This window comes from Panthera leo, chromosome C2 (genome assembly GCF_018350215.1).
Source record: "Panthera leo isolate Ple1 chromosome C2, P.leo_Ple1_pat1.1, whole genome shotgun sequence".
Lineage (NCBI taxonomy): Eukaryota > Metazoa > Chordata > Mammalia > Carnivora > Felidae > Panthera > Panthera leo.
The window spans coordinates 18,795,515-18,811,837 of record NC_056687.1 but is presented as its reverse complement, the minus strand read 5'-3'; the positions used below and the strand labels follow the sequence as shown (position 1 = coordinate 18,811,837).

Here is a 16,323-nt window from a genome sequence, read left to right as displayed (position 1 = left end):
ATGCCCTTGGTTTGGAATGTGTATCTTTTGAAATCCGTAAGAATTCATGAAATCACATATCAAAGGTTTTTTTGGTAAACCATCGGTAGTAACTTGTAACCCCAAACAGAATCTGTTAACTGCTTTAAAGAAGCTCTTTTTGAAGTTCAGAAAGAAGGTAAATCATGGGTCTGGTGATCATTCCCAAGCTGCCCCTGTAAAACTCCACAAGACCCCACTCCCACTTAGTATTTTAACACTTTGGCTCCTTTCCTTTCAGTGAGAATAATGATACCTTCCTTTCATACTGGACTTTTTTTTTTTTTCTCAAAGAAAGAACACAATAGATTTGTGTGTGTTACATTTTCTCTATAGTAAGACATAAGGCGGCTTTAGAACTTGTTCTCAGTCTCGCAGTACATGGCAAATGGCATGAGAACATCTTACCTCTAACTTACAAGACTCCTTCCATTTCACTAAAAAAAAATAAAATACAATTTATACTGTGTCTTACAGGAGAAGACATTTTTTTTTGTCGTTGTGAGATGTCAAATTCACTGTCAAACTGTAAGACAGATTTTTGTCAGATAATAACCTTGAGGTTGAAAACTCCACAGATACCACATTCTTTGACTACTGCAAAGAAAATAGTAGATGCAGTTTGGTTCTAAGGAGTTTCATTTAGTTACCAATTTGCCTTAGATTATGATTATTGTGGATTTTTTCCCCTATTAATTTCATTTTGGCTTCGATTATGAATATTGTAGGGTGCCTGTCAGTTAAGCGTCTGACTTCAGCTCAGGTCATGATCTCACAGTTTGTGAGTTTGAGGCCCACGTCAAGCTCTGCTTGGGATTCTCTCTCTCCCTCTGTCTCACTAAATAAATTTATTTCTCTCTAAATAAATAAATAAATAAACTTAAAAAAAAAAAGAAAAAAAGACTATGAATACTGTGGATATTGCCTCTCTGCTATTTTTATAAAGATTATTTTGTTTTTAAAGTTTATTCATTTATTTTTGAAAGGAAGGGGCAGCGAGAGAGGAGAGAGAAAATCCCAACCAGGCTCCTTGCTGTTAGCACAAAGCCCGACTTTGGGCTCAAACCCACGAACCATGAGATCATGACCTGAGCCAATATCGAGAGTCGGATGCTTAACTGACTGAGCCACCCAGGCGCCCCTCCTCTATTGTTTTAAGTAAATAAATAGCTGGGTCTCATTGACCTCTGAATACTTAAGCAAAATTGAACTGAGTTTATTTTTTAAAATTTTCTTAGAGGGGGAGGGCAGAGAAAGGGAGGGAAACACAGAATTCGAAGCAGGCTCTAGGCTCTGAGCTGCCAGCACAGAGCCCAAAGTGGGGCTTGAACTCATGAACCGTGAGATCATGACCTAAGCCAAAGTCAGATGCTTAACCAACTGAGCCACCAAGGTGCTCCTGAGTTGTTGTTTTGTTTGTTGGTTTAAGATTTTACTTTTAAGTAATCTCTACACCCAACATGGGGCTCGAACTTACAACCCTGAGATCAAGAGTCACATGCTCTACCAACTGAGCCAGCCAGCTGACCCTAAAAATGAATTGAGTTTATACCAAGCAATAATTAATGCTTTCTACTCTGGTCAAATTACTCAGCCTTTCAAAAGGTGTATCCAGTTTTCTTTCTTAAAACAATCAGTTAACATTTCAGAGATATACGAGAAAATTAATAACACTTGGCATTAGAAAAAAATTTTGTGGGGTGCCTGGGTGGCTCAGTTGGTTAAGTGTCCGACTTCAGCTCAGGTCACAATCTCACGGTTAGTGAGTTTGAGCCCCGCGTCAGGCTCTGTGCAGACAGCTCAGAGCCTGGAGCCTGCTTCAGATTCTGTGTCTCCCTCTCTCTTTGTCCCTCCCCTGCTTATGTTTTCTCTCTCTCTCTCTCTCTCAAAAATAAATAAAAATTTAAAAAAAAATTTGAGACCAGAGAGTTTTATGATAAGCATACTCACTTAAATAATGTTTCTTTTAAAAAAATCTTTCCCAAAATGTGTGGTGCTTTTAAATATCTAAAATTACTGTTGAGAAAATGCTACCTAAAATTTTCTCCAAGTTATTTAATCACATGCTAATTAATACTTGCTTTTAAAAACAAGAACCCTTTGAGGAATTGTTCCTTTAAAATGTATAGGTAATCTACATATTAATCAATACACAGGCAGTACCCAAATGACAGAGGAGTGAGGCTCATGAAATCCTTATGGACGAGCTGGAGAAATGTGATCCAAATTAAATATTTAGACGGATTCACACATAGTTGGATCCCATACCCAGAGGGTGTAATAGATCCTATTATATGAAGGGGGTTGTGTAATAGCCTCTTCCATAGTTCTTTCCCTAACAAAATCATAATCATCATTTTATCAATTACTTGAATGAGGGTATTTTTGAGGCAGTTCCCAATTACATAAATATTAATCTTGAAAGGTTAATAATCTAATTCTTGGACAACAGAATCTGAAAAAGCCTCGTAGGTTGGTAACAATGGTAGTGATTTCAAAGTGAGTTCCAAAAAATCCAGTTGTTTAGGTTAGAGAGAAGATGACTTAATAACAACAGGAAAAAGTCTTGGGGAGTTTAGTTCATTTTAAACCTAATGGGATGACAGCTTAATGGCATATATGTAGGTGGGTGGGTATATGTGTATATGTGTATATGGACACACACACAAGCCTCATTAAATTCAAGAAAGATGTTGCCGATTCTTAGTTTTATAGAACAACAGTGGCACAGCTTTCTTTGGAGCTGATTGAGTTTTCCAGCATTGGTGAAATTGACACAGATGATGATGTAGAAGAATTTTAAGTAGAATTTGGGGGGTATGTGGTGGTGTAATACTTGAATTCACTGAACTTTGAAGGTCACTTCCAGTGTGATATTTAATCTTTTGAAGTTTTACTTCTACAAATGACTGCAAGAGAATATACCATATGTATTATTTCTGAAGCTAGAATTTCTTTAAATGTAAGATTCTTGCAAAACTTTTTTTTATTTAAAAAATTTGTTTAATGTTTATTTGAGAGAGAGGGAGAGAGAGAGACAGGGTGTGGGCGGAGGAGGGGCAGAAAGAGAGAGAGAGAGACACACACAGAATCTGAAGCAGGCTCCAGGCTCCAAGCTGCCAGCACAGAGCCCAATGCAGGGCTCGAACTCACAAACTGTGAGATCATGACCTGAGCTGATGTCGGATGCCCAACCGACTGAGTCACCCAGGCACCCCAATTCTTTTTTTTTTTTAAGTGTATTTATTTTGAGAGAGAGATTGTGTGCGCAAGAGAGGGAGGGGCAGAGAGAGGGAGAGAGAGAATCCCAAGCGGGCCCTTCACAGACCCTGAGGTGGGGCTCAATCCCACGAACAGTGAGATCATGACCTAAGCTGAAACGAAGAGTTAGCTGCTTAACCGACTGAGTCACCCAGGTGCCCCTCAAAACTTAATTCTGTTAATATTTTCTTTTTTAAAAATTTTTTTTTTTTAACATTTATTTATTTTTGAGACAGAGAGAGACAGAGCATGAACGGGGGAGGGTCAGAGAGAGAGGGAGACACAGAATCGGAAACGGGCTCCAGGCTCTGAGCAGTCAGCACAGAGCCCAATGCGGGGCTCGAACTCACATACCGCGAGATCGTGACCTGAGCCGAAGTCGGACGCCCAACCGACTGAGCCACCCAGGCGCCCTCTGTTAATATTTTCAAGCAATTTTGAACATTGTCCTGGAAGTGAGTCAATTGAACAGGCTTTAACAGCATGAAAGTATCCATGTTTATGATATAGAAGCCAAGGGGAGCTTTTGTGATTTTTTTTTTCAATTCAATAACTACATCTGTCTGTCTGTTTGACCCAAATTCATGCAGGGTTTATTTTGCATTCCAGACAATCTCAACATACGTGGCATCATAGCAGCTGTAGTAGGTGTGGCCTTTGTGATTTCTGTTTGTGGCCTTGGTGTGTGCTATGCTCAGAGGAAAGGCTACTTTTCAAGTAAGTGGATTTCACCCTTCTTTGCTAGACAACTTCCGGTGGATATAGTTTTCTTATGAGACATTGTTTCTCCCAATTAGTTCTAACAAACCCTAGATACTATTTTTCATTGGTTTTTCTGCAGAAGAAAATGTTCAACATGACATGTAGGTGAGTTATGAAGCACTTTGGCAAACATAGGGACAAAAGGCAGAGCTGCCTCATCGGAACATTCAGGAAACACCACAGAGTATGTGAGAGGCGCCCTGGAGTGGCGTAATGCCGCAGCACTTACTGGGAGATAGTCAACATCCATGGATAGTTCCAGTATATTTACATGTATTTAAGATCTCTTTACGTTAGGAATTACATATCTCAAGATGTAAATTGATTTCCACTTTTATCATAAGAAGTTTCAGTGAAATATTCTATCAGCGTCGAACAGCGGAATGTGGAATATCAAATTTAGCACCACTGTATATACAAGAGAATTATTCAATAAAAACAAGTGGGGGAGGGGCAAAGAGAGAGACTCTCTAGCAGGCCCCCCGGTGTCAGTGCAGAGCCTGATGCCAGGATTGATCTCAGGAACCATGAAGTCATGACCTGAGTGAAAATCAAGAGTTGGGCGTTTAAGCACTTACTGAGCCACCTAAGTGCCCCACATAGTTTTTACTTCTTCAAGTTTAGACTTTTTATAACTCCACACCCCCATTTGATGATAAAATATGTTTGATATGAGTGATTATAATATGAATTATGAAAAAAATAATGTTTTATTCTCTTAACATATTTCTCTACTCCCGGTCTTTAAAATTATCTGAGAGCTCAAAAGCTGTAGAACTTCATCGCGTCCATTGGCAATAGTGTAGAAAGCAGAGGTTTTTTTAACAGAAGAGTACATTTATAGCATAAGCAAGTTTTAGACCCATTGTTTCACAGTGAACATTAATTTTAGAATTTAGGTTTAAAAAACATTTTATGCAACACAAAACTTAACCTATAAATAGATACTATGTCATAAAATGTTTCCATGAGCATTGTTTCAAGAATGTTCCCTATAATTAAGAATAACTGCTCTGTGAATTAATAGCTCTTTTCCTTAGTGCTCCAGTCTTAGACTAGTGTAAATGTAACTTTCTGCATGGACTCCAGCTGAGTCCCCCTGCTGGCCACCAGTGAAAGTACAGACAGATAAGATTACTCCAGAATTCTTGCCATCTTTATCTCCACTTGTAAAAAGTATCTGTCTGAATGTTTTTATTGGAGACTTGGTGAATACATTTTTCTTAAAATAATTAAAGATTCTCCTTGGGTATTACGAATTCATTAGTGAAGAACATTACTCCACAACCTATGCAAGAGGATCATTTTCTTAAACTTGCTTGCATTTCCGATAAGAATTGGCAAACTATGACCTGTGGACCATATCCTGCCTGCCACCTGTTTTTCTGTGGCCCACAAGCTAAAAATGGTTTTTACAAATGAACATTTGCAATCTGTTTGGTAACAAGGAACACTAACTTTGAATCTTAATTAAGAGAAATGTTATTCCCTCCCCAAAGAAGAATTCTAGTCTTCCGATTAATAGACCTATACTTAAGACTTTGATTATTTTTATTTTTATTTTTTTTTTAAGACTTTGATTATTTTTATATGTTGAGTTGTATTAATAAAAATTTTTGGAAACTTGCTCTCTCTTATTATACAAGTGCCTACATAATATCCTCAGTTTTACCTATTGGCCTACAAAGCTTAAATATTTGCCTAGTGGCCCTTTACAGAAAATGTTTGCCAACCTTGGTTAGAAAGTACGGATATAACAAGAGAGAATCAAGATTGAGAAAAAGAAATTAAGCCTAAACTCACTTTTATATTAATATATTAACATATATTATGTTAATATATTAATATATTAATCTGCATCATACCATATTAACTCTTGCATTAATGATATACACTTATTCTTTTGTAGAAGAGACCTCGTTCCAGTAAGTATACTTTCTTAAATGCATGCCTTTCCCCCACCTCAACTAATTTTCTGTTAATCATCTGTTTCAAGTCAAACATGAAAAGTTGGTTGTGAAGTATCCTACGGAAGTGACTCATACTTATCAAGAAATACATCCCACCTCATGCCTCATGCCTATCTGTCAATGTTGCTCAATTACCTAGAGAAGAAATGTAGTCACTAATTTGCCCCTGTAGGCATTTCCATAGTACTACTTTGGAAAATATATTTGCTGTATTTTGCTAAATTGAAAATTTTCAAATAAGTTTTTACTTAACAGCATTTTCACATTTAATTGAATACTTATTTTGTGCCCAACCCTGTCCTAGGGAATGGCAATACGGCAGTGAACAAAACAGACCAAATAACTCTCTGCCTCACGGAGCTTACATTGAAAAAGATGGACAATACACACAAATGTAAACTCTGCAGTTTGTCAGATTGTCATAGTATTATGGCGAAAACTAAAGCGGGTAAGAGAATGCACAGGGTGGGAGTGGAGACTGTCCTTTAGGGTGGTTAGGAAGGGCCTCACTGATGAAGTGATATTTGAGAAAGACCCGAAGGAGCAGAAATCTGTCTGATACCCATGAGAAGAGCATTCAAGCAGAGGAGAAAGAACGGATGGAAAGGTCTTGAGGCCCGGCTTGCCTGGAGTATCTGAGGCATATCGAGGGGATTGGTGTGGCTGAAACAGATTGAGGACAATGGAGAGAGGGGATGCACAAAAGTAATGGAGGCCAGATTACATGGAGCCCCTTCCGGGCAGTTGTGAGGAGTTTGACTTTGATTCTGAGTAAGATGGGAAGTCGCTGGAAGGTTTTGAATGAGGGAGTAGTATCCTGTTACTTAATTCTTAGAAGCTCACATTAGCTGTTCTGTGAGGAATAAACTATAAGGTGACGTAGAGTGGAGGAAGCAGGGAGACCAGTTAGGAAACTACCCAGTAATCTAGCCGAGAGAAAATGGTGGCTGGTTCCAAAGCGATGGTGTTGGAGATGTTGAGAAATGATAGGATTCTGGATAGATTTTAAACAATTTACTGATTTGCTGGATGTGGATATGGGAGAAAAAGAAAAATCAAAGATAGCTCCAAGGATCTGAGAAGAATAGAGTTACCATTTACTGAAATGTGCAAGACTTCAGGGGGAGCAGGTTTGGGGGGCTTAGATGGGAAGGTCTGAATGTTTTGGAATTTTCATATTTGAGATGCCTACTAAGCTTCCAAAAAGAGGTATTAGTAAGTAACAGAATGTATAAACCTGGAGTTTGGGGGACATATGTTAACTAGGATTAGAAATCTAGGAATCAGAGATCACCAAATTTACGTGCACTTGATTTGTGACGGTCCGTTCTGTGTACGTGGAAATGGCAGACCCAACCCAGATCTATGGTCATTCCCCTCTACTCTCAGCTGCGTGGCCTCAGATACTTGCTCATCTTCTAAGTCATTTTGAAGACTTAGCTGCCTTTGATTTCCTGTTCCCAGACTTCCTACTCAACCCTGGTCTCTCTGTCTAATAATATCCCACTACAAGTCCAAGATGACCTCCAAGTTATCAGGGATAGCAGTAGCAAAGGGGAAAAGTTCAGAAAACAGGTTGCCTGATGATATAGCCACTCTGCATTCCACCCTAGGCAATTGTAGGGACTTCCACTTTTATTGAATAAGGTAGAAAGTAATTGGAGGTTTTGGACAGCATCATCTTATACAAGGGGAAAGGCTGGCATTGCTATGGCGAGAAGGTAATTCTTTTCTTCAATCACGATGTCTTTGTTAACGCAGGTAGGAATCTGGGAGGCAATATCTTTTCTCCTAGATATGTTTTTGCCGTTTGTCAAATCCATCACCCTTAAAATTTTGGGGATAATGAATTGGATGTTATATTAATTTGCTAGGGCTGCCGTAACGAAGTGCCACGGACTGAGTGGCTTAAACAGAAAATTGTTTTCTTACACTTCTGGAGGCTAGGGATCCAGATCAAGGTGACAGCAAGGTTGGTTCCCTCTGAGGACGACAAGGGAAGGATCTCTTTCAGACCTCTCTCCTTGGCTTATAGATAGTCTTCTCTCTGTCTTCACATTGTCTTCTGTCTGCCTGTGTTTGTGTCTAAATTTACTCTTCCTATAAGGCCGCCAGCCACATTGGATTAGGGCCCACCCTAATGACCTTATTTGAATTTAATTACTATTTTAAAGTCTCTATCTCCAAATACAGTCACATTTTGAGGTACTGGTAGCTGGGACTTTAGCATGAATTTTTGAGGGGAATACAGTTCAGCCTACAACAGATGACTAGAACCCTAGTTACTGTGTAAAGCTTTCTTCCCATGGGAAAAAGTGAACTTTGATGATAATTGATCAAGCTTTCAAAATGCTAAATGTTAAAAAATTGGTAAGTTAAAAGTGAGTAAGTTTCTGTTGGCATAATCCACAGAAATCTTTAGTCCTAGGGCTACAATGAGATACCTAGGGTTTCCCGGGCCAATCCCTTGCTGCACGGCTTTCTCTGTGAAATTTGTCTACAAACGGAAGAAATTCAGTTGGGATTGCTGGCCTTTTTTTTTTTTTTTTAATACTGTCTTTTATATTCTATAAACAGGAGAAGTAATTCTGCATCTAAAGCCACCACAATGAGTGAAAATGTGAGTATGTTTAAAGCATATTTATAGACCAGATGTGTTTGGGAAATGGGGCAGGGAAGTGAAGTGATTGTACAGAAATGATGAATTTTGACTTTTAATATACTTTGTGCTAGTGTCTATTACTGGTATTTATTTATTTATTTATTTATTTATTTATTTATTTATTATTACTGGTCTTTAGAGGGAGCTGAGTAAATGTTAGTTTCCATCCTCTGTCTAGGACGGTATGATAAAGTTGCCCAGCGTTTGTAGACCAGTCGGGGCTTTGCCATACCACAATTTTCTTTCATGATGTTTGCTATTATTAGTCAGCCTTCTTAGCATCATTAAGTCGGGTATTATCAGCTCCATTTCATAGATAAGAACATTAAGACACAAGTTCTCATAGGATTACAGTGGTAGCACTGGATTCAGGGACCTTGACTCTTGTCAGCTTGCCTCAGCAGATGGCTTCCAACAGATCTGTGATTCCAGGACTCTCCTTTGGTTATACAGAGAAGTTGGAAAATTTACGGATATGGAAGATCCTCTGCTAATACTGAAAGGCACATTCTAGAAATCCCTGAGGAGATGCAATAATTATCTAACTCAGATGGTTTAGGCAACATAATTTGGACCCTTTTGTATTCATTAATCCTAGAGTGAAGCAGTAAATACCATCATTGCTCAGAATTTGTAGCTCTCTGGATGGATATTCAACCTTCTGGATTATTTTTCAGGAATGTGGGAAGTAAGGAAGGAAGGTTTCCAATATTTTTAGAGGTCTAAGCCCTTTCTTGAGAAACAGAGCATGGGTTTTCTGAATTCCTTGGCACTCTGGCAGGGATCCTTTTAGGTATCCTATTTGTAGAGCTTGGGGTAGGCAGTGGACACTGGTATTTTAAACAGATAAGTGATCCTCATGGATATGAACTTTATGACCCACGTACTGCTGCATGGATTCTTGTTTTCTGTCAAAATTTGATTTTCTAAAATTGTCTACTCCAAACTCTATCATAGAAGTCACTTTATTTGTAGTTTACTACGCCAAAATCATATTTTCATTAGTAGATAAGCAGTCTATAACTCCATATTTATAGAAAGCAATATGTAACTCCTATAATTTCTAGAAAATACTCCTTAAATGTGGAATGAAATAATCGCATCCTACCAAACAGTAAGAGACACTTTGTGGGGCACCTGGGTGGCTCAGTCAATTGGGCGTCCGATTTTGGCTCAGGTCATGATCTCACGGTTCATGGATTCGAGCCCCACGTCAGGCTCTGTGCTGACAGCTGGGAGCCTGGAGCCTGCTTCGGATTCTGTGTCTCCCTCTCTCTCCGCCCCTCCCCCGCTCATGCTCTGTCTCTCTCAAAAATAAAATAAACATTAAAAAAAGGTTTTTTTTAAAGATACTTTGTGGTGTAGTCAGAAGAGCAAAAACATTTTATTTTTTTTCACTGTCTTCCTCTCAGTTGCCCTCATCCACTGAGAAGTCGAGCCTCCAATTGTCGAGCCTCCAATTTGCCCCAGAGCAGAATTTCTTGGTCTTGGCATTACTGACAATTTCTTATAATTCTTATGTTGTAATTTTTTTTTAAGCTTTGTTTATTTATTTTGAGAGAGCGAGAGAGAGTGAATCCCAAGCAGGCTCCGCACTGTCACCATAGAGCCCAACACAGGGCTCGAATTCATGAACTGTGGGATCATGACCTGAGCCAAAATCAAGAGTTGGACACTTAGCTGACTGAGCCACCCACGTGCCCCATTATATTTGTAATTTCTTCTATGAATTCTGGTATAATGAAATCTTACAATTTTGTAGAAGTCTTTGCTGGGGGGGCTGTACCGTGCATTATAGAATGCTTAGCAGCACCCAACCGCCACCCTGTCGCTACCAGTAGTATACCCATAGCAAATAAGATTTCTCCTGCTCTAACTCCCACATTTACTTCCTTACTCTTTAGGCAAAGTTTCAAAGATCTTGTCTCCTAGTATTTATTTAATTCCCCGCAAAATAGAGTTAGTTAAATATATGCTGGGTTGTACCTGTAAGATTCTCATAGTGCATGTAGCTTTATACTCATAAAATGTACTTATTTCTTTAAATATGAATACATTATACTTAAACTTGTTTTTTTTTCCTTTTCCTAGGATTTCAAGCATACAAAATCTTTTATAATTTAAAATAATGCCACCTTTGAGATATACCAAAACCACAGTTGTTACACCAAGCTATTAAAAGATTTAAATCTCTGCTTTGTCTTACATTTGCAAGGAGGTACATGAGGAGATTAAATTGGTATTTCATTCTAATTTTTATGATCGCTAAGTTACTTGAAATTGTTATTTTAAACAAATAGTTCTGTCAGCACCTAAATAAAATACGGTCTGGCTTCTTGTGTCTGGACAAACTTAAAAGAATCACAATACTTTATAGTATTCTGGGGTTTATGAGATGTTAAATGCCCTAACTTCTGGAGGAAGTTCGATTGTGAAATGAACCCACAGAGCATGAAAATATAAACTGTATCCACTTTCTGTACAAGAGTCTGATTTAGAGGGTTCAGAAAACACTCTAAGACAGATGCTCTAAAACACTTTGACAGATGCAAAAAGAACCTCTGGTCTTATTTCTACCAGAATCCTCTTTTCTCCCCTAATACAATCTTTATTCCACTGCTCATTTATCACTAATCTATTCACAGAAGGGAGGTAGCAGGAGTGGGTCTTATTCCCAAGGATTTGCACTTGGTGTTTATTTTTATTTCTGAGAACCAAAAACAACACGAAGAAATACCTAATGACCAGAGCTCACTCACCTGATGTCATTGATTTCTTCATTAAATGTAACTTTGAGAGTCGAACCCAAACCCAAATGTCTTCTTTCCCTTGAGTTGCTTGTTGCCGTTTCCTTCTCCTAAGACCGCTTTGAAGATCATCAGTGAACTTGACATCAGACCTCGCCACTGGACCCCACACACATAACCTTGCAGGCAGGCACCCTTCTCTGCATGATGGGGACTTCATATTTGTCTCTGATAATCATGCAGTGAAATTCTGGGCTGGGTCAAGTCCAGAATTAATAATCAGATCCAGTCCTGCTTATTGAAGAGCCAGAGATACAGAGAGGAGAAAGAGTTGTCTAACAAATGAAATGAAAAATGGGTCCAATCATCTGGTTTCTCCACGGTGTCCAAGCTAGTGTTACAAAGTGAAAATTCCAATGATCCATGTAAGAGTAACTAGGCTGTGTTAAAAAGCATAATCTTCTATAACTTACTGTGATTAGTCAATTTATCTTGAAAATAAAATATGGGTAGGGCATTTCCAGTTCTGGGCAAACCTGGATGAAAAGCTTACAAACTTTGACAACTTTGAACATGGTTAAGCTACTTTTAAAGGAATCCATTTTTCCCCCAATAGACAAAGCAAATCCCAGGATTCACTGGGCCAACAAATGGTACCTGGATACCACACCAGGTCACTGGGAAGATGTCTGTTGTCAGACTGTGCCTTGCCCCCCACTCTTCTGTGGCATTGGATGCTTCTCACCAGACTCCTTGCAATATCTCCTATAAAGGGCCAGAGAGTAGATATTTTAAGCCATACTGGTTTTATGGTGCCTGTTACAACTACTCGACTCCACCTTGGTAGCACAAAAGCAGCCGTAGACAATAATAAATGGCACGTTTGTGTTCCCACAAAACTTAATTTACAAAAACAGCAGGCATAGACAGGACTGGGCCTACACGCATACTTTCCCAACGCCTGGTGCTGAAGCATGAGAAAAACACCTATCTATAAGCTTTTGCCAAAAAAAATAAAAATAAAAAATAAATTAAGCTAAATGTCGCCCATGCTTTGATTTGGTTTGGTATGAGGAATGCTTTCTTGTTGCATGGCCAGGGGTCCAAGAGTGTACGTGAGTCTCAAAGGCGGCTCTTCAGGCATACCTACCAGCACACAAGATCAACTTCTTCAATTTAAATGACACAGATTGTGGGGGAAAACATGCAGTGCCTTACTAACGCATGAAAGCTGCTGAGCCATTTGGCTAGAAGATTCATCTTATAAAGTGCTAACATATAACACTCTCTGAGTCAAATATATATTATACATTATCTTAATATATTGTACATAGCTAAGTAAGTCATTGTGTACAGGATGCTTGCTCCCACACAAAGGACATAATGTTGAGCACTCGTTTTCCTTTTATTAAAAGTATATCCACCTGTATCTGGACTTGTGTTTCCATTTGCTTTTGAGGAACTTGAATATTAACAATATTATAATATTGAGGTAAAACCTCATTATAATTCATAGAGAGTTTTGATTTTCTTTTCCTGCAGTGAAATTGTGTTCTATAAGGATGAGGGCTCTAAAATCTCTAATAGCAAGTTTTGCTTGGTTTTAATTATCGTTGTTGTTATTGTAACTAGATTTAATTTATTTTTAGTTAGGGGTTTAACCTAACTAAATCTGGAACGATTGTTTTTTAGTATAACTTTGCGAAGAATTTCCTTCACCTCATGAGTGGTTTTGTTTGATTAAAGTCTATGTTAATAAAAATAGCTGAACTTGTTCAACTTTTTAGGCCCATTTAACCGGTGCAGGGGAAAAGTCATCCACCTATCATTCAATAAAACCTGGGGAAACTATGCCCTCTTACCATCTGTAGCTACAAGGTTAGCTCTTCAGCTGCTTAAGATTAGAATCTCATCTTTCTTCTGGGTGCCTGCCAACTTCCCAAATGCTGGGGGAAAAAGAAAATACCTTGCAAATAAAAAGTCAGAACTATTAAACATTTTATACATGTGAAGTGGGGGTGGATGGAGGTGCAGGTGTATACAATCTCATTCATCTCAATGGTATTATAAAGCGGATCATGTGGTCATTTGCAGACCAGGAAACAAACTCAAGAGTCAGTCTGCCAAGTTCACAAAGGGAAGTAAGGGCTCATGGTCTAAGAAACACAGGTCCATCTGATCCAGGATGTTTCATACAAGATGTTTTTTCTCTTGCCCCCAACATACTTTCTTTTAGATTCTTACTTCTCTCATGCCACACCCTCTCTTCACCCTTAGTAATCTCTGGCTAGTTCACCCCTCCCCAGTCTCACAGCTCATAACCTTTTTCTGTCTTGCCTATCCCCAAATTTTGCAAATTGCAAATTGTAAGTGCCTGCCAAAAAGGAAATCGCTTTTTTGAGCAGGATGAAAGAGTTGGCAAAAGGTATCAAAGGAGACAGCAGGAGATGGTGAAGGACCTGTTTCCCCAGGTTCTTAGGACAAGAATGATAAGTTTCCCGTACTCAAGCAGAGGCATCATCTAAAGTAATTGGCCTTGTGCCTTCTTGCCAGTGTCTTACTGAGGTCAAACATCTGAAATAAGACTGTCCCACTGGGATGGGGAACAGAGGGGAGTTTGGAAGAGGTGGAGTTGAAACAGACCTCCCACTTAGGTAATCTGTACAACAGGAAGACCTCCTGGCCCAAAGAGCCCCCCAAGAATTTACACATGCAGCCCCTAACCAGAGAGAGCCAGCATTTATAGGCTCTGCTAAAGCAAGGGCAGCAGCAGAGAACTAGTAACAAAGACAAAAAAAATCCCACACTAAATGGATTTAAATAAGCAAAAATTGCCTAGAACAGAAGTCTTCTTTGGTTATCATTAAAGGTAACACTGGAGGGGCACCTGGATGGCTCAGTTGTTTAAGCATCTGACTCTTGGTTTCAGCTAAAGTCATGATCTCACGGTTCATGGGTTCGAGCTCTGCATCAGGCTCCATGCTGAGAGCATGGGGCCTGCTTGGGATTCCCTCTCCCAGTCACTGCCCCTTCCCTGCTCACATTCTCTCTCAAAATAAATAAACTTAAAAAAAAAAAAGAGGTAACACTAGATAAGACATGTGTCCCTTTCCAGTTCTTTGTACCTTTCTTCAACTCAAATTCCCTCTTTTGAAAAGGATGGTAGTCAGGAGTGGATTCAGGCCCACCCAAAGGGCCTAACTTTAACTTAATCCCATCTAAAAGTCCTATCTCCAAATACAATCACATCCGGAGGTGCTGGGGCTTAGGACTTCCATAAATGAATTTTAGGGGAACACACTTCAACCTGTGACACCAGGCATGGGAGAAGAAAAGTTACTTTCAACACGAAAACCTAGAAGGCTGAGGTCATTTGTGATAAACATCTCAGGTAGTAAGTACAGGATAAGGAGTGTACTGGCAGACTGAAGTGACAGATAAAGGCTGGAGTTTGCAGGGTTGGGGCAGCCTCACCAGAAAGAGGAAGGGGCTCTGAGGAAGATGAGGCCTTTAACATCTGACTCAAAGCACCACTGTAGCATTCAGCCGGGAAAAAGAGCGTACTTCCCTGGCCAAAAGTTAGCAATAAACGCCCTATGATGTAGGGCCTGGGAGTAGGGTACTTAATGCAGTATTCTTACAGCCCCGAATCCTTATGTTTACATAATGAATGAAGAGATTGGGATGTTGAAGCAAACTCCAAATAGTTGCAGGACAGATTTTTAAAAATATGAGGGGTATCTGGGTGGCTCAGTTGGTTGAGCAAACAACTCCTGATTTAGGCTCAGGTCATGATCATCGCCCAGTTTGTGAGATCGAACCCCACATCGGGCTCTGTGCTGACAGTGCAGAGCCAGCTTGGGATTCTCTCTGCCCCTTCCCTGCTCGTGCTCTGCTCTCTCAAACGTGTATGAGAAAGTAGGTGTGAAATTATGAAAGGTAAAATACAACTAACCTGAGTGGCAGAGTGAGGAAAGGGAGACGAAGCAGGTGCTGAAAAGGATCAGGCCCCTCTAGACGGGCCTCTGCACCTCGGAGTCAGGCAGCTTGCCTGTCGCAGGTGGGTGGAGGTGCTTCGGGGGAGGTTAGAGAAGAACCTGAGCAACTCTGCTTCCTCAGTTACCTTTAAATAGCACCATTAAAAAAACATTGAATTGTTTCAGTGTCTGCAGTTATTTAAATAAAAGGAGGTCAACTGAACTGTCACTGCTTAGCAGCATTTGAAGAAACTGGGGCTCTTCTTCCTAATACTTTACCCTCCCCAATTCCGATTCCACACATCTTACTAGTTTAATCACACCTGCATCACTAGGAAATGTTTGCAGGTCTTTTGGGAAAGGTAGTCCTGAGCAGGTTTGACTCCAGCTAGAATGGCACCCACAGTAAAAATCTATTCCTCTTTTTGAGTGAGCTAACCTCATAAGGAAGGCTGACTTTTGACTTCATATTTAAAAAACAAAAACAAAAACCTTTATCAGCAGAAAGACCTGGAGAAAGTCTGCAACCCCATGGTTACGAAGCTGTACCAAAGCGCAAGGGGCACGTGGGAGGAATGCCTGGAGGCTTCCCTGGTGGTGCAGCTCCCCCATCTGGTGCTGCCTCCTCTGGGCCCAGACAAGGCATGTTCCACACACAACATTTGAAGGACCCAAATTTGTAGCAAATTCCATGGCTATTACAAAGTCGAGTTGCCACAGTAAATAAACCGGTCATTCTTGATACTTGAATATGGACTATGTGCCCAGGGAAAGGAAATAAACATTGCACTTTGTAAGCACTGTATTTTTTAAGTGGAAAATACAATGTCTTAAATAAAATTATATTTAAAATCGGTACCAAAAAACAAACAAAAAAAGCCTTTAAAGGTTTATTAAGATCCGTAGTTACTGACACAAGTCAGATT

General features: G+C 39.6%; 1 protein-coding gene across 4 annotated transcripts in view; it reads left to right on the top strand.

Moving 5' to 3' along the window:
* Positions 1–12,461, top strand: part of JAM2 (junctional adhesion molecule 2) — a 61,501-nt gene extending 49,040 nt beyond the window's left edge. For 2 of the 4 annotated variants that reach the window (XM_042954506.1, XM_042954505.1), the window contains exons 7-10: positions 3,889–3,996; positions 6,316–6,459; positions 8,589–8,631; positions 10,765–12,461. In XM_042954506.1, coding sequence (XP_042810440.1) covers positions 3,889–3,996; positions 6,316–6,459; positions 8,589–8,623 — 287 coding nt within the window. In that variant the 3' untranslated portion in view covers positions 8,624–8,631; positions 10,765–12,461. Of the gene's footprint in view, positions 1–3,888; positions 3,997–5,950; positions 5,967–6,315; positions 6,460–8,588; positions 8,632–10,764 lie in introns of those variants that run through there. The other 2 variants (XR_006206983.1, XM_042954504.1) reach the window with 2 other exon arrangements.
* The last annotated feature ends 3,862 nt before the right edge of the window (positions 12,462–16,323 follow it).